We start from the raw sequence: 22,577 nt of genomic DNA, 5'->3' as shown, positions 1-22,577 counted from the left end.
TTACTTCGACCATCATCAGTTATTTTGCTCCCCAAATAGCAAAACTCCTTTACTACTTTAAGTGCCTCATTTCCTAATCTAATTCCCTCAGCATCACCCGACTTGATTAGACTACATTCCATTATCCTTGTTTTGCTTTTGTTGATGTTCATCTTATATCCTCCTTTCAAGACACTGTCCATTCCATTCAACTGCTCTTCCAAGTCCTTTGCTGTCTCTGACAGAATTACAATGTCATCGGCGAACCTCAAAGTTTTTATTTCTTCTCCATGAATTTTAATACCTACTCCGAATTTTTCTTTTGTTTCCTTTACTGCTTGCTCAATATACAGATTGAACAACATCGGGGAGAGGCTACAACCCTGTCTTACTCCCTTCCCAACCACTGCTTCCCTTTCATGTCCCTCGACTCTTATAACTGCCATCTGGTTTCTGTACAAATTGTAAATAGCCTTTCGCTCCCTGTATTTTACCCCTGCCACCTTTAGAATTTGAAAGAGAGTATTCCAGTCAACATTGTCAAAAGCTTTCTCTAAGTCTACAAATGCTAGAAACGTAGGTTTGCCTTTCCTTAATCTTTCTTCTAAAATAAGTCGTAAGGTCAGTATTACCTCACGTGTTCCAGTGTTTCTACGGAATCCAAACTGATCTTCCCCGAGGTTGGCTTCTACTAGTTTTTCCATCCGTCTGTAAAGAATTCATGTTAGTATTTTGCAGCTGTGACTTATTAAGCTGATAGTTCGGTAATTTTCACATCTGTCAACACCTGCTTTCTTTGGGATTGGAATTATTATATTCTTCTTGAAGTCTGAGGGTATTTCGCCTGTTTCATATATCTTGCTCACCAGATGGTAGAGTTTTGTCAGGACTGGCTCTCCCACGGCCGTCAGTAGTTCGAATGGAATATTGTCTACTCCGGGGGCCTTGTTTCGACTCAGGTCTTTCAGTGCTCTGTCAAACTCTTCACGCAGTATCGTATCTCCCATTTCATCTTCATCTACATCCTCTTCCATTTCCATAATATTGTCCTCAAGTACATCGCCCTTGTATAAACCCTCTATATACTCCTTCCACCTTTCTGCCTTCCCTTCTTTGCTTAGAACTGGGTTTCCATCTGAGCTCTTGATATTCATACAAGTCGTTCTCTTATCTCCAAAGGTCTCTTTAATTTTCCTGCAGGCGGTATCTATCTTACCCCTAGTGAGATAGGCCTCTACATCCTTACATTTGTCCTCTAGCCATCCCTGCTTAGCCATTTTGCACTTCCTGTCGATCTCATTTTTGAGACGTTTGTATTCCTTTTTGCCTGTTTCACTTACTGCATTTTTATATTTTCTCCTTTCATCAATTAAATTCAATATTTCTTCTGTTACCCAAGGATTTCTACTAGCCCTCGGCTTTTTACCTACTTGATCCTCTGCTGCCTTCACTACTTCATCCCTCAAAGCTACCCATTCTTCTTCTACTGTATTTATTTCCCCAGTTCCTGTCAATTGCTCCCTTATGCTCTCCCTGAATCTCTGTACAACCTCTGGTTCTTTTAGTTTATCCAGGTCCCATCTCCTTAAATTCCCACCTTTTTGCAGTTTCTTCAGTTTTAATCTACAGGTCATAACCAATAGATTGTGGTCAGAGTCCACATCTCTCCCTGGAAATGTCTTACAATTTAAAACCTGGTTCCTAAATCTCTGTCTTACCATTATATAATCTATCTGATACCTTTTAGTATCTCCAGGGTTCTTCCATGTATACAACCTTCTTTCATGATTCTTAAACCAAGTGTTAGTTATGATTATGTTGTGCTCTGTGCAAAGTTCTACCAGGCGGCTTCCTCTTTCATTTCTGTCCCCCAATCCATATTCACCTTCTATGTTTCCTTCTCTCCCTTTTCCTACACTCGAATTCCAGTCACCCATGACTATTAAATTTTCGTCTCCCTTCACAATCTGAATAATTTCTTTTATTTCATCATACATTTCTTCAATTTCTTCGTCATCTGCAGAGCTAGTTGGCATATAAACTTGTACTACTGTAGTAGGTGTGGGCTTCGTATCAATCTTGGCCACAATAATGCGTTCACTATGCTGTTTGTAGTAGCTTACCCGCATTCCTATTTTCCTATTCATTATTAAACCTACTCCTGCGTTACCCCTATTTGATTTTGTGTTTATAACCCTGTAGTCACCTGACCAAAAGTCTTGTTCCTCCTGCCACCGAACTTCACTAATTCCCACTATATCTAACTTCAACCTATCCATTTCCCTTTTTAAATTTTCTAACCTGCCTGCCCGATTAAGGGATCTGACATTCCACGCTCCGATCCGTAGAACGCCAGTTTTCTTTCTCCTGATAACGACATCTCCTTGAGTAGTCCCCGCCCGGATATCCGAATGGGGGACTATTTTACCTCCAGAATATTTTACCCAAGAGGACGCCATCATCATGTAATCATACAGTAAAGCTGCATGCCCTCGGGAAAAATTACGGCTGTAGTTTCCCCTTGCTTTCAGCCGTTCGCAGTACCAGCACAGCAAGGCCGTTTTGGTTATTGTTACAAGGTCAGATCAGTCAATCATCCAGACTGTTGCCCTTGCAACTACTGAAAAGGCTGCTGCCCCTCTTCAGGAACCACATGTTTGTCTGGCCTCTCAACAGATACCCCTCCGTTGTGGTTGCACCTACGGTACGGCTATCTGTATCGCTGAGGCACGCAAGCCTTCCCACCAACGGCAAGGTCCATGGTTCATGGGGGGAGGAAATGAATTGCTACCTATTCTAATTAGTATTGATTCTCAGAGTATTTGTGCAAGTTATCTATTGTGTGAATTGTTCATCGCAGTCTCATTTCATCAACATGGTGTCTGTGACACATGGATAGCTGGCCCCACAAGTGGACTTCCATGACAGGCCAAAACTGCAGGCCATTTCTGTGGGTATTTCTAATGGATTGAGCCTGCTGATCTGAAGCTAATCGTTTCTCACCAATGTGCAGGCCCTGCCTATCAGATTTAATCTCACTGACCTGCCCACAAGCCAGGTCTGTTTGTGTGTGATGTAATGCAGTGGATTTTCGTGATTTATCCATGGACCCAAGACTCCGGTGCTCCTTGGCAGGCCAGAGGCAATGGCTGATGGATTTCAGGAATTGACTGTCTCACCGCAAGTACTTTGGACAGTGTGGCATTTTATAGACATTTTATTTGTTCTAGTACATTTTTGACACTTTGAAAGTAATTTATATATTAGAAAGTATGGACAATAAGGAGAAGAAAACTGTATTATTCGCTGGCAATTTGTACGCTATGTACTCATGTACTTCTTGAAATAAAAATCACACACTACTGTAAAATAATAGACATAACACTGTGGCAATAACCAACAATAACATAGTAAAACCAACATTTTATTGGCGGTCACCTACAGTGTTGGTTTATACAACTCTTCCCTACCTTGTGCACTTCTTTCAAAAGGCCTACTTTTTCCTGAGGTTATTTCTGATGAAATCAATGAAGGTATTTTAAATCCATTTTGTGACTCCGAGGAAATGCGTATTTTTGTCACCAAATGTGTTTTGTTTTATTGAAATAAAATAGGTTTAAAGCAACCAACCAACCAGCCACCTAAAAACAGTTCATTATAAAAGATGTTGATGTTAGTACTTGAGACTTTTGGTCACGTGTTTAGAAATACAGAAGTCCTTACCTTTTACCTACCCTTGAGATCTCAAAATTTGTCATGGAAAAATGCTAAAACTTGTCTGGAAATCAGGCAGACATCAGGGAATTTCAATTGGGGTAACTTGTGGCAAGCCTGAGTGTGTAACCAACTAAGTTCAATTTGCTGATGCTAAATCTGTAAAGGCCTGGTGCTACATAAGAAAGGTAAATAGTGTTTACATGATTAACTCTCCTGCCAGAAGAGTTCATATGAGGTCGATCATGATGTCAATCTTGATATACCTTGATGCTGATGCAGTCTTTACCAGGTCACATAGTACTGGTATATTGTACCCAGGATCTCTGTCACCCACTATAACCATGGCGTCACCCTTGGCGAAGTCTTTACTTAGTGATCCTAAATTCTCTGTCACCTGCCCAAGACCAGCAATGACATTTAAAAACATGTGACCTGATATTGTGATCTTAGTTTATCATGAAAAAATTGCCTACAACTCTAGCATGAGAACTACTGAACAACAAAAGTTTTTTTTATCTTTACTTTTCAGTTTATTGCTGAAAGTCTGTTATGCCCTGTCTATACTTATATCTGCCCGAGACTCATCAGTTTCATACACAACTATTTTTCACTCTCACCATAAAGCAGTCAGATGAAGTTATGACATTGTTCCTACTGTTAACTGATGCAGAATCTTTCCTATCCTTGTCTAATTCAGCCTGGAGGGCACCAAGTTTTGCCCTCCTGTTCCACTATCTTTCATCTCTGCTGCATAGCCTACAAAACCATGCCACTACAGTCACCCAAATGAAAAAAAACTACAGCATCCATCACTTTAAACTCTGGAACTAACAATTCTGTGGCAAGTCAGGCACTTTGTGCTCATGATAAAAATAATAACATAGTAAGAATAAGTCAGTTACATTACCTATAAAAAAGAAAACATTTTATAAACATTTGACCCATAAGCAGTTGCATGTAAACAAACAACTTGCACAAAGTTTCTGAACAAAACAACTGGAATACAATGTTAAGGAAAGAGAAGAAGATACAAGTGAAGATGAGATGGGTGATATGATTCTGGAAGAGGAATTTGACGAAGCACTGAAGGACCCAAGTGGAAAACAAGACCACAGAATAGGTGACATTCCCGCAGAATTATTGAGATCCTTGGTAGAGTCAGCCATGATGAAATTATTCCACCTGGTGTGCAATATATACGAGGCAGGTGAAATAACCTTAGACTTCAAGGATATAATTATTCCAATTCCAATGAAGATGGATGCTGACAGGTGTGATCATTACCAAACCATTTCTTCAATAAGTTCTAATTACAAAATATTGACACAAATTGCTTACAAAAGACCAATTTGGATTCCAGAGAAATCGATGGCCACACAAGACAATACTGCCCCTATGACCAGTCTTAGAAGATAAAATGAAAGACAAATCTATATTTATAGCATATATAGATATAGGAAGACCTTTTGATGTTGATTGAACTACATTCTGTGAAATTCTGAAGGTATCAAGGATAAAATACAGAGAAATAAAGGTATCTTTGACTTGTACAGAAACTGGGCTGCAATTGTGAGAGTTGATGTACATGGAAGGAAGATGGCAATTGAAAAGTTCAAGTAAGCAGTAAAGAAAACTGCAGAAAAATTTGGAAAGAGAAAAGTTCCAGGAGGTTAGTAAATGCTTCAGGATTGCCCTTGACAATGTAGTTGTCACACAAGGCAAACACTGGAAAGATCAATTGAACAGAGTTTATAGTGTCTTGAAAAAAATTATTCAGTGAACGTCTGTGGAATCCTACTCAAAATATTATCTACACACTCCCCCATATAAGCCCTAGAAGTTTGTAACAAGAATTTCTGAACAGCCTGTATGTTCCCATAACAACTGTTGTTCTTGTGGTATTCATTCCAGACACTGGTTTGATGCAGCTCTCCATACTACTCTATCCTGTGCAAGCCTCATCATCTCCGAATAACTACTGCATTGGAACCTACATCCCTCTGAATCTGCTTACTGTACTCATCTCTTGGTCTCCCTCTACGATTTTTACCCTCCACGCTTCCCTCCAGTACTAAATTGGTGATCCCTTGATACCACAGAATTTGTCCTACAAACTGATCCTGTCTTCCAGTCAAGTTATGCCACAGATTCCTTTTCTCCCCAATTCTATTCAGTACCTCCTCATTAGTTATGTGATCTACCCATCTAATCTTCAGCATTCTTCTGTCGCACCACATTTTGAAAGCTTCTATTCTCTTCTTGTCTATACTATTTATCATCCATGTTTCACTTCCATACATGACTACACTCCATACAAATACTTTCAGAAACGACATCATGACACTCAAATCTATACTCGATGTTAACAAATTTCTCTTCTTCAGAAACACTTAACCTTGCCACTGCCAGTCTACATTTTATATCCTCTCTACTTCGACCATCATAAGTTATTTTGCTCCCCAAATAGCAAAACTCATCTACTACTTTAAGTGTCTCATTTCCTAATCTAATTCCCTTAGCGTCACCTGATTTAATTCACTTACATTCCATTATCCTCGTTTTGCTGTTGTTGAAATTTATCTAATATCCTCCTTTGAAGACAGTGTCCCTCCCGTTCAATTGCTCTTGCAGATCCTTTGCTGTCTCTGACAGAATTACAATGTCATTGGCAAACCTTAGTTTTTATTTCTTCTCCATGGATTTTAATACCTACTCCAAATTTTTCTTTTGTTTCCTTTACTGCTTGCTCAGTATACAGATTGAATAACATCGGAGATAGGATACAACCCGGTCTCACTACCTTCTCAACCACTGCTTCCGTTTTGTGATCTTCCGCTGTTATAATTGCCATCTGGTTTCTGAACAAACTCTAAATAGCCTTCCACTCCCTTTATTTGACCCCTGCCACCTTCAGAATTTGAAAGAGAGTATTCCAGTCAACATTGTCAAAAGCTTTCTCTGAGTCTACAAATGTTAGAAACATAGGTTTGCCTCTCCTTAATCTACCTTCTAGGATAAGTCGTAGGGTCAGTATTGCCAAAATTTTTACAGACTCCGAACTGATCTTCCCTGAGGTCGGCTCCTACCAGTTTTTCCATTCATCTGTAAAGAATTCGAATTAGTATTTTGCAGCCATGACTTATTAAACTGATAGTTTGGTAATTTTCACACCTGTCAACACTTGGTTTCTTTGGGATCGGAATTATTATATTCTGCCTGAAGTGTGAGGGTATTTCACCTGTCTCATACATCTTGCTCACCAGATGGTAGAGTTTTGCCATGACTGGTTCTCCCAAGGCTATCAGTAGTTCTAATGGAATGTTGTCTACTCCCGGAGCCTTGTTTTGACTTAGGTTGTTCAGTGCTTCACACAGTATCATATCTCCCATTTCATTTTCATTCACATCCGCTTCCATTTTCATAATATTTTCCTCAAGTACATTGCTCTTGTATAGACCCTCTATACGAGGTGCTATCCAAAATTTTTGGGACTGGTGCTGCCATCTGTTGAAAACCTTACCTTTGGACTAATGGTCACCATCACCCTTGAAGTAGTTACCATCTGCATGTACACACCAGTCCCAGCGCTTCTGCCACTGGTCAAATGTTTTCTGGAAGTCCTGTTCTTTGAGGGTGTTTTTCACTGCCAGCGATCCTTCTTTGAATCCTCTCTAGATTGTCGAACTGACGACCTTTCAACTTGAGTTTCAGTTCTGGGAATAGTGCGAAGTCGCAAGGTGCCAAATCTGGTGAGTATGGTGCGTAGTAGAAGAAGTTGGGTGGCTTTGAGGGATGAAGTAGTGAAGGCAGCAGAGGATAAAGTAGGTAAAAAGACGAGGGCTAGTAGAAATCCTTGGGTAACAGAAGAAATATTGAATTTAATTGATGAAAGGAGAAAATATAAAAATGCAGTAAATGAAGCAAGCAAAAAGGAATACAAACGTCTCAAAAATGAGATCGACAGGAAGTGCAAAATGGCTAAGCAGGGATGGCTAGAGGACAAATGTAAGGATGTAGAGGCTTGTCTCACTAGGGGTAAGATAGATACTGCCTACAGAAAAATTAAAGAGACCTTTGGAGAGAAGAGAACAACTTGTATGAATATCAAGATTCAGATGGCAACCCAGTTCTAAGCAAAGAAGGGAAGGCAGAAAGGTGGAAGGAGTATATAGAGGGTTTATACAAGGGCGATGTACTTGAGGACAATATCATGGAAATGGAAGAGGATGTAGATGAAGATGAAATGGGAGATACGATACTGCGTGAAGAGTTTGACAGAGCACTGAGAGACCTGAGTCGAAACAAGGCCCCGGGAGTAGACAACATTCCATTAGAGCTACTGAAGGCCTTGGGAGAGCCAGTCCTGACAAAACTCTACCATCTGGTGAGCAAGATGTATGAGACAGGTGAAATACCCTCAGACTTCAAGAAGAATATAATAATTCCAATCCAAAAGAAAGCAGGTGTTGACAGATGTGAAAATTACCGAACTATCAGTTTAGTATGTCACAGCTGCAAATTACTAACGCGAATTCTTTACAGATGAATGGAAAAACTGGTAGAAGCGGACCTTGGGGAAGATCTGTTTGCATTCCGTAGAAATGTTGGAACACGTGAGGGAATACTAACCTTACGACTTATCTTAGAAGAAAGATTAAGAAAAGGCAAACCTACGTTTCTAGCATTTTTAGACTTAGAGAATGCTTTTGACAATGTTGACTGGAGTACTCTCTTTCACATTCTGAAGGTGGCAGGGGTAAAATACAGGGAGCGAAAGGCTATTTACAGTTTGTACAGAAACCAGATGGCAGTTATAAGAGTCGATGGGCATGAAAGGGAAGCAGTGGTTAGGAAAGGAGTGAGACAGGGTTGTAGCCTCTCCCCGATATTATTCGGGGGCAGGTAGGTTAGAAAATTTAAAAAGGGAAATGGATAGGTTAAAGTTAGATATAGTGGGAATTAGTGAAGTTCACTGGAAGGAGGAACAAGACTTTTGGTCAGGCGAATACAGGGTTATAAATACAAAATCAAAACGGAGGAATGCAGGAGTAGGTTTAGCAATGAATAGGAAAATAGGAGTGCAGGTAAGTTACTACAAACAGCATAGTGAACGCATTATTGAGGCCAAGATAGACACGAAGCCAATGCCTACCACAGTAGTAGATGTTTATATGCCAACTAGCTCTGCAGATGACAAAGAAATTGAAGAAATGTATGATGAAATAAATTATTCAGATAGTGAAGGGAGACAAAAATTTAATAGTCATGGGTGACTGGAACTCAGCAGTAGGAAAAGGAAGAGAAGGAAATGTAGTAAGTGAATATGGATTGGGGGGAAGAAATGAAAGAGGAAGCCGTCTGGTAGAATTTTGCACAGAGCACAACTTAATCATAGCTAACACTTGGTACAAGAATCATAAAAGAAGGTTGTATACATGGAAGAATCCTGGAGATACTAACAGGTTTCAGATAGATTATATAATGGTAAGACAGAGATTTAGGATCCAGGTTTTAAATTGTAAGACGTTTCCAGGGTCAGATGTGGACTCTGACCACAATCTATTGGTTATGAACTGTAGATTAAAACTGATGAATTTGCAAAAAGATGGGAATTTAAGGAGATGGGACCTGGATAAACTGAAAGAAGCAGAGGTTGTACAGAGTTTCAAGGAGAGCAAAATGGAACAATTGATAGGAATGTGGGAAAGAAATACAGTAGAAGAAGAATGGGTAGCTTTGAGGGATGACGTACTGACGGCAGCAGAGGATAAAGTACATAAAAAGACGAGGGCTAGTAGAAAACCTTGGGTAACAGAAGAAATATTGAACTTAATTGATGAAAGGAGAAAATATAAAAATGCAGTAAATGAAGCAGGCAAAAAGGAATACAAACGTCTCAAAAATGAGATCGACAGGAAGTGGAAAATGGCTAAGCAGGGATGGCTAGAGGACAAATGTAAGGATGTAGAAGGTTGTCTCACCAGGGGTAAGATAGATACTGCCTACAGGAAAATTAAAGAGACCTTTGGAGAGAAGAGAACAACTTGTATGAATATCAAGAGCTCAGATGGAAGCCCACTTCTAAGCAAAGAAGGGAAAGCAGAAAGGTGGAAGGAGTATATAGAGGTTCTATACAAGGGCGATGTACTTGAGGACAATATTATAGAAATGGAAGAGGATGTAGATGAAGATGAAATGGGAGATATGATACTGCGTGAAGAGTTTGACAGAGCACTGAGAGACCTGAGTCGAAACAAAGCCCCGGGAGTAGACAACATTCCATTAGATCTACTGAAAGCCTTGGGAGAGCCAGTCCTGACAAAACTCTACCATCTGGTGAGCAAGATATATGAGACAGGTGAAATACCCTCAGACTTCAAGAAGAATATAATAATTCCAATTCCAAAGAAAGCAGGTGTTGACAGATGTGAAAATTACCGAACTATCAGTTTAGCAAGTCACAGCTGCAAAATACTAACAGAAATTCTTTACAGATGAATGGGAAAACTAGTAGAAGCCGACCTCGGGGAAGATCAGTTTGGATTCCGTAGAAATATAGGAACACGTGAGGTAATATTGACCCTACAACTTATCTTAGAAGCTAGATTAAGGAAAGGCAAACCTATGTTTCTAGCATTTGTAGACTTAGAGAAAGCTTTTGACAATGTTGACTGGAATACTCTCTTTCAAATTCTGAAGGTGGCAGGGGTAAAATACAGGGAGCAAAAGGCTATTTATGACTTGTTCAGAAACCAGATGGCAGTTATAAGAGTTGAGGGACATGAAAGGGAAGCAGTGATTGGGAAGGGAGTGAGTCAGGGTTGTAACCTCTCCCCGATATTATTCAATCTGTATATTGAGCAAGCAGTAAAGGAAACAGAAGAAAAATTCGGAGTAGGTATTAAAATCCATGGGGAAGAAATAAAAACTTTGAGGTTCGCCGATGACATTGTAATTCTGTCAGAGACAGCAAAGGACTTGGAAGAGCAGTTGAACGGAATGGATAGTGTCTTGAAAGGAGGATATAAGATGAACATCAACAAAAGCAAAACGAGGATAATGGAATGTAGTCAAATTAAATCGGGTGATGCTGAGGGAATTAGATTAGCAAATGAGACACTTAAAGTAGTAAAGGAGTTTTGCTATTTAGGGAGTAAAATAACTGATGATGGTCGAAGTAGAGAGGATATAAAATGTAGACTGGCAATGGCAAGGAAATCGTTACTGAAGAAGAGAAATTTGTTAACATCGAGTATAGATTTAAATGTCAGGAAGTCGTTTCTGAAAGTATTTGTATGGAGTGTAGCCATGTATGGAAGTGAAACATGGACAATAACTAGTATGGACAAGACGAGAATAGAAGCTTTCGAAATGTGGTGCTACAGAAGATGCTGAAGATAAGATGGGTAGATCACGTAACTAATGAGGAGGCATTGAATAGGATTGGGGAGAAGAGAAGTTTTTGGCACAACTTGACTAGAAGAAGGGATCGGTTGGTAGGAAATGTTTTGAGGCATCAAGGGATTACAAATTTAGCATTGGAGGGCAGCGTGGAGGGTAAAAATCGTAGAGGGAGACCAAGAGATGAATACACTAAGCAGATTCAGAAGGATGTAGGTTGCAGTAGTTACTGGAAGATGAAGGAGCTTGCACAGGATAGAGTAGGATGGAGAGCTGCATCAAACCAGTCTCAGGACTGAAGGCCACATCAACATCATCATCATCAACAGCAGCTAATAGCTGTTAAGCTAATTTGGTGATAATTGTTGCATTTGTCAGCTCTTGCATTCTTTGGAATTATATGGATAAAATTTTTCCAAAAGTCAGATGGTATGTTGCCAGACCCATACAAAAATGGTTCAAATGGCTCTGAGCACTATGGGACTCAACTGCTGTGGTCATAAGTCCCCTAGAACTTAGAACTACTTAAACCTAACTAACCTAAGGACAGCACACAACACCCAGCCATCACGAGGCAGAGAAAATCCCTGACCCCACCGGGAATCGAACCCGGGAACCCGGGCGTGGGCTATACTCATACAGAATACATAACAACATGAATAGTTATTTTGTTGCCACTTCCCATAATCCTTTTAGAAATTCTGGTGGAATGTTATCTATCCCTTCTGCCTTATTTCATTTTAAGACCTCCAAAGCTCTTAAATTCTGATTCTAATATTAGATCCCCCATATCTTCTAAATTGACTACTGTTTCTTCTTTTATTAGATCAGACAAATCTTCCCGTCATAGATGCCTTCAATGTACTCTTTCCACCTGTCCGCTCCTCTGCATTTAACAGTGGAATTCCCATTGCACTTTTAATGTTACCACCCTTGCTTTTAATTTCACCGAAGGTTGTTTTGAATTTCGTGTTTGCTGAGTCAGTCATTGTGACAATCATTTCTTTTTCGATTTCTTCAAATTTGTCATGGAGCCATTTCTTCTTAGCTTCCCTGCACTTCCTATTTATTTCATTTCTCAGTGACTTGTGTTTCTGTATTCCTGAATTTCCCTGAGCATTTATGTACTTGCTTCTTTCATTGATCAGCTGAAGTATTTCTCCTGTTACCAAAGGTTTCTTCACAATTACCTTCTTTGTACCTATGTTTTTCTTTCCAACTTCTCTGACTGCCCTTTTTGGAGATGTCCATTCCTCTTCAACTGTAATGCCTACTGAGCCATTTCTTATTGCTGTATCTATTGCCTTAGAGAACTTAAAGCATATCTCACCATTCCTTAGTACTTCTGTATCCCACTTCTTTGCTCATTGATTCTTCCTGACTAATCTCTTCAGCTTTAGCCTACTCTTTATCACAACTACAGTATGAGCTGAGCCTGTATCTGCTCGTGGATATGCCTTACAATCCAGTATCTGATTTCAGAATATATTTCTAGCAAAGATGTAATCTAAGTGAAATCTTCCTGTATCACCCCGCCTTTTACAAGTATACCTACTCCTCTTGTGATTCTTGAACAGAGTATTTTCTATTACTAGCTGGATTTTATTACCAAACTCAATTAGTCTTTCTCCCCTCTCATTCCTTGTCTCAAGCCTGTACTCTCCTATAACCTTTTCTTCTACGCCTTCCTCTACAACTTACAACTGCATTCCAGTCCCCCATGACTACTAGATTTTCATGTACCTTTGCATGCTGTATAACCCTTTCAATAGGCTCATATACTGTCTCTATCTCTTCATCTTCAGCTTGCAACGTCAGCATGTATACCTGAACTATCATTGCCAGTGTTGGTTTGCTGTATATTCTGATATGAACAACCCTGTTGGTGAACTGTTCACGGTAACACACTCCTGCCCCACCTTTCCATTCATAACGAATCCTACTCCTGTTATACCATTTTCTGCTGCTGTTGATACTACTGTATACTCACCTGACCAGAAATCCTTGTCTTCTTTCCATTTCACTTCACTGACCCCTACTATATCTAGATTGATTCTGTGCATTCCGACCTACCAATGTGTGTGATAATTACTGAAGTACACATCATCAGTGGACAGTGAATTGAAAAAGACAATGTTATTAAAATGCACATACATATGCAAATAGTTACGGTATATGTATCATGTGCGACCAAATCAACAGAAGATGGTTCTACACTCACAGATATCAATGTTTGTCAAAAAAGAATATTTATGCTAGTACACCCACTAAAATGTGGTGAGCTGCATAAAATGACACTAGCAACCACTTCAGAGACAGATTCATAGGAATACTTCACTTGTAACGACAGTGAAGTAGATCTACTTTATATCATCTCCTCTCTCTGTCTTAGTTGACACGACCCCTCAGGAGTGACCAAGAATCTTATTAAAAAAAAAAAAAAAATTGTACCGTATTTACTGTTCTATAGTCTCTGAAATGACACAGAAGTAGCAGACTTTGTTCTTAGTCGTTTCAAGTAATAAACACAAAGTTTTTAAATTTCATATATTAGTAAAAAGATAACTGATAATACTGTACTAAAAGTTAAGTTCATTCAATAAAATAAATCTCCAACAATGAAACTTTTATTCTTTACTTTTAACGTATTGTGTTTCAAATGTTTAAATAGGTATTGAGCTTGAATATACTCCCAACCTCACATTCAATCAATGTCTCGATTTGGGGCTTGCTGACCATGTGGAAGTAATGACACAGATATCAGAGACAGCTGCAAAGGAATATGCCATTGAATTAACATTGAATAAAATGAAGGGAGACTGGGCCCACATAGATATGGAAGTAACACCCTACAAAGCCACAGGTATGTAACAATGGATTTACTCACCTATAATGTCTGTGTTATATTATTGATAATTTTATGTAGGTTATTTCTCTTTTAGGCACTTACATAATGAAGATTGCGGATGAAATAACTCAGATGCTTGATGATCATATTGCTTTGACCCAGCAGGTTTCATACAGTCCTTACAGACCAGCATTTGAAGAAGAGATTACTGATTGGGAGGAAAAACTGCATCTGACTCAAGATGTGTTAGATGAATGGGTAGAATGTCAGAAGTAAGTAAAAGAGAAAACTCACACACAGATACTGCTGGTGTTAGTACACATAAGGTAACCATATTAATAGCTCACTTTGTGATGATTGAGCGTGTATCAGGTCTCACCAATCAAATAGACAGACTGTGTGACACATACATACTCCACAAGCCATCATACAGTGCATGATGGAGGATACTGTGTACCTAGAGTTGCCATCTGTTCCCATATATGGGGACCATCACCGGACCTTCTTATCCTGACATCCCGAGAAGATGCAATTTTGTCCTGATTGTGCAAAGTACTGTTATAAACTTGGCTCAAGTAAGAAGTAATGTCATCTGTTAGTGCAACATGTAAATGCAGCCTCAGTTAGTTTTATCTGTGTCAACAAGTTTATGTTGACAACGTTGTCCCACAGATGGTGTTGCTTGTTGCTTATACTGTATCAATGTTGCAACCACCTTCTACACAGTGAGTCACTAATTATTGCCACCTAGAATAACTTTGAAAGTGTGATAGTAGCTGCAAAGTCTGTGGGACAAATGTTTCATGGGAAGGGGGGGGGGGGCATAATGTGACGTTGATTTTTTGTTGCTAGGTGGGGTCGCATCAGAGATATGAAGGCCAACTTTGATTTTTAAATGGGCTGCTATAGTTTGGTACTTATTTTCTGATAGCGGCTATCAAGACGTATCCAATGATGTGTAACAGTAAGGTCAATGAAAGTCAAAAAGGCAGTATGAATGTCCATTTACAGAAGGTGTTCGAAGTGATGACTGTTGGTATCAATGCAGTGCTGCAATCTTCTTATCATGGATTGAGTGGTATTCCTTACTTGCCATTCACATGTAAACACCATTTGACAGTTTCGCAATACAACACTAATAGAAACAGTAAGACTAGTATCATCAAATCAAACAATGTGACTGATGTATTCCTTCGAAGAGCAAGTTGATATGCTTCTTATTTACAGAGAATGCCAATGAAATACAGTGAGAACTGGAGACTTAAATGCTGAAAGATATCCTCGGCGTACTCACCCCATACGTGTCGTACATTTAAGTATGTCTATGATAAATTGAGAACAACGGGACCTTTAACACATTGGAAACATATCTGGCAAAGGAAAGTTACTAACGAGGAAATGGAAATTGGTACTCTTGCCACTGTGGTTTGAGATCCTTGTGTTTGTTCGCGTCAAATCACAAGGGAATCTGGCATGAGACAGAGTAGTGTTGTTCATGGTTTGCACCGCCATAAATATCATCCTTACCATATCAGTCTCCACTAAGAATTAACTGGTAGGGATTTCAGATTCAGAGGGATGACACATTTATTAATTTGATTGTATTTACTGATGAAGCTACATTCACAAACCAAGGAAATGTTAATTTGCATAACATGCATTATTGGGCAATTGAAAATCCATGTTGGCTGCAGCAAGTTGCACACCAAAAACAGTGCTCGATCAATGTATGGTGTGAGATTCTGGAGGACAGAATTATAGGCCCCTATTTCATTGAAGGAAATCTTAACGGTAGAAAGTACACCACATTCCTGCAGGAAACATTAGGTCTATTATTGGAAGAAATACCTTTAGGAACAAGGAACAAACTGTGGTATCAACACAATTGGTGTCTGGCACATTTTTCTCTGATGGATAGAAATGAGATGCAGAGCCAATTCTCAAATCGTTGTATTGGATATGGAGGAGATGTGTTGTGGCCGGCTCGTTTGCCAGACTTGACGCCTCTGGATTTTTTCTTGTGGAGATTTGTAAAAGACATTGTTTATAAAGATGTTCCAACTACACCTGAAGATATGCGAGAGAGAATTTTCAGAGCATGTGTTTCAATAAATGCCAGTGTGTAAGAAATATCACTCAGTCCATGATAAGAAGAGTGCAGCACTGCATTGATACCAATGGTCATCACTTCGAACACCTTCTGTAAATGGACGTCATGCCACCTTTGTGAGTTTTGTTGACACTGAAAGACCTTACTGTTACACATCAATGGATTCATCTTGATAACCGCTATTGGAAAATGAGTACCAAACTATAGCATCCCATTTGAAAAAAATGAAATTGGCCTTCATATCTCTGAAGCGACCCCACCTAGCAACAAAAAACCATCATATTATGGGTCCCATTGTCCCACGCAACTTTTGTCCCACAAACTTTTCAGCTCCTGTCATAATTTTTATTCTTGGTGGCAATAGTTAGTGAATCACCCTGTAGATCTAGTGCTATAATCTGAGAAAATACCAGACTTCTCCAGTAGTATGGGGCTGGAACTATTTAAGCAGCACCAAGTAATAGGGCAGTTCCCATTTGAATAGCAATCTGATGAGACAATTCTTTCTAAACATAATACAAACAAAAAGTGTGAGTAATGTTTGGAAATGTAAACACTCCATGGAAGAAATGTAACAATATTATGAGAAGGAAAGTTGCTACTCACCATACAGCAGAGATGCTTAGTCATAATTATCCTCCCAACCTTGTACAGAAACAAATCTCCTGTCCCTTATCTTTTCAGTCTCCCACCACCTCCCAAAGTCCTATCGTCCGGCCACAGAGGAGTATACCCCTTGTAACTCAGTGCCACCCAGGACTGGAGTGACTGAATTACATTCTTTGCCAGGGTTTCGATTACCTCTCATCATCCCATGCAATGAGAAATGTCCTGACCACTATCCTTCCACCCCTCCCACAGTGGTATTCTGCCATTCACCGAACCTACAAAATGTACTTGTCCATCCTTACACAACCCCTGCTCCCAATCCCTTACCTCATGGCTCATAGCCTAGTAATAGATCTAGATGCGAGACCTGTCCCATAAATCCTCTCACCACCACCTACTCCAGTCCGGTCACTAACATCACTTATCCCATCAAAGGTGGGGCTACCTGTGAAACCAGTCATGTGATCTACAAGCTAAGTTGCAACCACTGTGCTGCATTCTGTGTAGGCATGACAACCAACAAGCTGTCTGTCTACATGAATGGCCACCGACAAACTGTAGCCACGAAACAAGTGGACCACCCTGATGCTGAACACACTGCCAAACATGATATCCTTAATTTCAATGACTGCTTCACAGCCTGTGACATATGATCCTTCCGATCAACACCATCTTTTTTTGAATTGCGCAGGTGGGAACTTTCCCTGCAATACGTCCTACGTTTCTGTAGCTCTCCTGGCCTCAACCTTTGTTAGTCACTGTATTCACATATCCAGCCCCTTCCCTGTTCCCATTCGAGCACTACACAGCCATCATTCCACCACCACATGCAGTCTTTTTATTTCTCTCCTTTTCCACTACTCCCTCCCCCCTCCCTCCCCACATCATCCCTGTCCTCCTTCTAACCTGTAGCACTTCAGTGTCTGCCACCCCCATCATACTATCCCTCTCCCTCTCCGCCCTGGCCCCCTCCTTAGCCCAACGCAGTCGCCACTCCCATCATGCACTGGTACTGCTGCTCGCAGTGTGGTTTCAGTTGCCTGAGACTACAGTCGTGTGTACGAGATGCGTTTGCGTTTGCTTGTGCGTCCGTGTGTGTGTGTGTGTGTGTGTGTGTGTGTGTGTGTGTGTGTGTATGTGTGTGTGTGTGTGTGTCTATTGTTGACAAAGGCCAAGGGCCAAAAGTTTTAATTGTGAAAGTCTTCTTGTTGTGCCTATCAGTGACTCAGCATCTCTGCTATATGGTGAGTAGCAACTTTCCTTCTCATAATATTGTTACATTCTCCATGGAAGACAGGAGGATTTACATTCTTAAGGAAACCAAAAAGCCTGAAGCAAATGCCAACTGCTAAAATTATGCGAGTGTTTGTTTTCTAACCCTGCACACAACACCACTGTGGAAAGAGTATTTTCACTGATGTCACCCCAGTGGACTGATGAAAAAAATTGACTGCTGCCAGGGACTGTGGAATTAATTTTACTGTTCTAGTTTAACTACAAGCTGTCTTGCCTGAAGTTTTATAAATATACACTAGTGACCATTAAAAATGCTACGCCACGAAGATGATGTGCTACAGACGCGAAATTTAACCGAAAGGAAGAAGATGCTGTGATATGCAAATGATTAGCTTTTCAGAGCATTCACACAAGGTTGGCGCTGGTGGCGACACCTAAAACGTGCTGACATGAGATAAGTTTCCAACTGATTTCTCACACACAAACAGCAGTTGACTGGCGTTGCCTGGTGAAACGTTGTTGTGATGCCTTGTGTAAGGAGGAGAAATGTGTACCATCGCGTTTCTGACTTTGATAAAGGCCGGATTGTAGCCTATCATGATTGCGGGGCATTGGTCGAGATCAAATGACTGTTAGCAGAATATGGAATCGGTGGGTTCAAGAGGGTAATACGGAATGCCGTGCTGGATCCCAATGGTCTCGTATCACTAACAGTCAAGATGAAAAGCATCTTACGCGCATGGCTGTAACGGATCGTGGAGCCACGTCTCGATCCCTGAGTCAACAGATGAGGACGTTTGCAAGACAACAACCAAACAACCACCTGCACGAATAGTTCGACAACGTTTGCAGCAGCATGGACTATCAGCTCGGAGACATGGCTGTGGTTACCCTTGACGTTGCATCACAGACATGAGCGCCTGCGACGGTGTACTCAACAACGAACCTGGGTGCACAAATGGCAAAAATCATTTTTTCGGATGCATCCAGGTTCTGTTTTTAAGCATCATGATGGTCGCATCCGTGTTTGGCGACATTGCAGTGAACGCACATTGGTAGTGTGTATTCATCATCGCCGTACTGGCATATCACCCGGCGTGATGGTATGGGGTGCCATTGGTTACACATCTCGGTCACCTCTTGTTCACATTGACGGCACTTTGAACAGTGGATGTTACATTTCAGATGTGTTACGACCTGTAACTCTACCCTTCATTCGATCCCTGCGAAACCCGACATTTCAGCAGGATAATGAACGACCACATGTTGCAGGTCCTGTACGGGCCTTTCTGGATACAGAAAATGTTCAACTGCTGCCCTGGCCAGCACATTCTCCAGATCTCTCACCAATTGAAAACATCTGGTCAATGGTGACCGAGCAACTGGCTCGTCACAATATGCCAGTCACTACTCTTGATGAACTGTGGTATCGTGTTGAAGCTGCATGGGCAGCTGTACCTGTACACGCCATCCAAACTCTGTTTGACTCAATGCCCAGGCGTATCAAGGCCGTTATTATGGCCAGAGGTGGTTGTTCTGGGTACTGATTTCTCAGGATCTATGCACCCAAATTGTGGGAAAATGTGATCACGTGTCAGTTCTAGTATAATATATTTGTCCAATGAATACCCGTTTATCATCTGCATTTCTTCATGGTGTAGCAATTTTAATGGCCAGTAGTGTATAAAAGTGAAAAAAAGACTTACTGAAAGGTGTGAAATCTTCGGAAAAATATGGTGTACCAACTACTTCTGGCACAGCAAGTTGCATGTAATTGTGTTCTAAATAAAACCTAGTTATATTAAATAAATGATTTACTTCATTTCTGCACCTCTGTCTCAGTGTTTTGATGAGGTCCCATCTAGATATGGCAAACCTATGTGTACCACTACTAATCATTTTCTTTTCTCTTCCACCTGCATTAGAGTGAGGGAAAAATGCCTTATCCATAAGCCTCTGTAAGAGCCCTGATTTCTCTATTCTTATCTTCATGGTCCTTAACATGAAATGTACCTTGGTGGCAGTAGAACTGATCTGCAACTGGCCTCAGCCTCAAAGTTTTGGCCTCAGCCTCAAATTTCTGTAGTAATGCATCATGGAAAGAGTGTCTTCTTCCCAGCAGCATTTCCCATTTGAGTTCACGAAGCAGATCCATAATACTTACGTGTTGATAAAATATACCAGTAAAAAAGTCTAGCAGCATTCCTCTGAACTACTTTGAAGTCTTCCTTTATATCTGACATGGTGGAGATTCCAAAAATTCGAGCAGTACTCAAGAACGGGCCGTAATTGCGTTCTACGTGCTGTCTCCTTTATAGATGAGTTAGACTTTCCCAAAATTCTCCCAATAAAGCAATGCCTAGCATTTGTCTTGCCTACTACCTACCTGATGTGCTCATTCCATTTCATATCACTCTGCAGCATTACGCCCAGATATTTAATTGAGCTGACTGTGTCAAGCGGCACACTACTAATGCTGTGGTTGAACATTACAGGATTGTTTTTCTAACTCATCCACATTACCTTACATTTTTCTACATTCAGTACAAGGTGCCATTCATCACACCAGCTAGAAATTCTGTCTAAGTCACCCTGTATCCTCCTGCAGTCACTCAATGATGACAGCTTTTGGTACATCACAGCATCATCAGCAAACAGCTGTAAATTGCTTCTCACCCTCTCCATCAGATTATTTATACATATAGATAATAAGAGCAGTCCTATCGCATTTCCCTGGGGCACCCCTGATGACACCCTTATCTCTGATAAACACTCACTGTTGAAGACAACGTACTGGATGCTATTACTTAAAAAGTGTTTGAGGCTCTCATATATCTGGGGAAAAAGTCTGCAAGCTCCCAAACTTTTTCAGTGGTCTGCAGTGTGTTGACTGTTCTCCCAAAATCTAGGAATGTGGAATATGCCTGTTGCCCTCCATCTGTGATTTGTAAGATATGATGTGTGAAAAGGTCAAGCTGAGTTTTGCACAAGTGAAGCTTTCTATATCTGTGCTAATGTGTGGACAAAAACTTCTCTGTCTCAGGGAAGTTTACCGCAGCTCACCACTAATTTCTCAGGGGCTTGTTATAACATGATCTTCCTCCAAATACCTGGTAATTTCAGGGAGAGATTAACCATGGTTATTTTTTCTTATTGAGCACTGCTACTCCAGTGCAATTGTATATGTGCAGGAAACCTTAAAACTTAACATCCACAGACAGTCATACATTTTAAGTTAGTATACTATTCTAGACTTTCAAACTGATAATAATTTAAAAAAAAAAAAGAAACGCTTTCACTATGATGAATATCATTTGTCAGTTCGTTAGATATTGAGCAACACAACACTTCACTCAAATGATAAGTTACACTTCATATCTCCTTTCTGAGATGAAGGATGTCATAGCAACTATAAAACATACACCATTGTATAACACTGGTAGTTCTGAATACACATTCGCTTTCGCAAATTAAAATTGGTTAAAACATCGGAAGTTAAAAACTGTTAACTTATGTTGTTTGTATGAAGTAATATTTCATATTAGTCCATTTTAAAACATTTTTAATTATGACGTAGTGCTAACATGGACTATCCACAATGAATAAGTATCAACTAATCTCTGCAAACCACCTGGTCCCGAAGTACTTTGATCAAGTTTACACAAACTTTGTTACAAAGTAACTAGTCCTTTGGTATGAATTTAACTTCATGAGGTAAGTTATAGTCATAAATTGTGTGATCTTACACTATTTTTATATTATCTTTGTTTCCCTGTATGTGGAGCCTAGCCACAGCAGGTACTTGTAAACCAATTCACCTCTAGCGTGATTATCAGTTCGTTATTTAAACAGGATGACTATTCATCACTTAATCATACTCTTTGAACAGGAAGTAATCGTTAGTTCCTGTTATGGATTGAATATTGCTGTAACATCATCTGGAAGTCACTGGTGCATGTGCTACATCTGTGGAATCCTGTGAAAACAGATTCTAACATGTGGATAAGAGAAGACTTCCACAATGTAAACTACTGATTATGGAAAGAGGAAGGATAGACGTGGTATACTCCTGGTGGAGAAGAAAGAAAAGGAAAAGAAAGACTAGGAATGTTAGAGCCAAAGAAAGAAAGAAAGTAGAGCCCAAAGACAGATGCCTATTCCATTCCACACCCTGAGGCTCCATTTCTGGGAGGTACTTCACTGATGGCCTGAAGGATTAAGTTATTTGCCAGTCTTACAGAATGGTCACCACTGGCCCTGGAATTTGATTTTTATAACCTACTATTGTCAGCCTATGGAGAGAGTACAAACACAAGCAGTAACCACCACCTAGTTAACAAACTAAACTCGTAAGGAAGCTCTGGCCTTGGAGCCATACCTTTTACCTTCTCTACACTGCATTCAACTAAGATGAGGTAAGCAGGTGGATATGCTAACCACCCCTAAAAAATGTAGAAACCCAATCATAACAATGTAACCAACTGAATATAGGGTATGAATTCTGCTAGTACAAAACTCTCAGCAAACCAGGTTGCTGTGATCCATGAGAAAAGTATACAAAACATACTAAGCTGTAATTGAAAAATAGGTATACATCTCTTGTCATTCAATGTATGCAGTTACTTGTGAGAGGAGACTACTAATTTTTATAGATATTTAAAAAAATAGTACTGTACC

General features: G+C 40.1%; 1 protein-coding gene across 1 annotated transcript in view; it reads left to right on the top strand.

Annotated features, from left to right (window-relative positions):
* Positions 1-22,577, top strand: part of LOC124803257 (dynein axonemal heavy chain 1-like) — an 866,140-nt gene that overhangs the window by 107,818 nt on the left and 735,745 nt on the right. Inside the window, exons 8-9 of the mRNA XM_047264440.1 lie at positions 13,769-13,960; positions 14,040-14,217. Of these exons, the coding sequence (XP_047120396.1) occupies positions 13,769-13,960; positions 14,040-14,217 (370 nt within the window). The remainder of the gene's footprint in view (positions 1-13,768; positions 13,961-14,039; positions 14,218-22,577) is intronic.

The sequence above is a fragment of the Schistocerca piceifrons genome, chromosome 6 (assembly GCF_021461385.2).
Source record: "Schistocerca piceifrons isolate TAMUIC-IGC-003096 chromosome 6, iqSchPice1.1, whole genome shotgun sequence".
Classification (NCBI taxonomy): domain Eukaryota; kingdom Metazoa; phylum Arthropoda; class Insecta; order Orthoptera; family Acrididae; genus Schistocerca; species Schistocerca piceifrons.
This window is presented reverse-complemented; position numbering and strand designations above follow the sequence as displayed.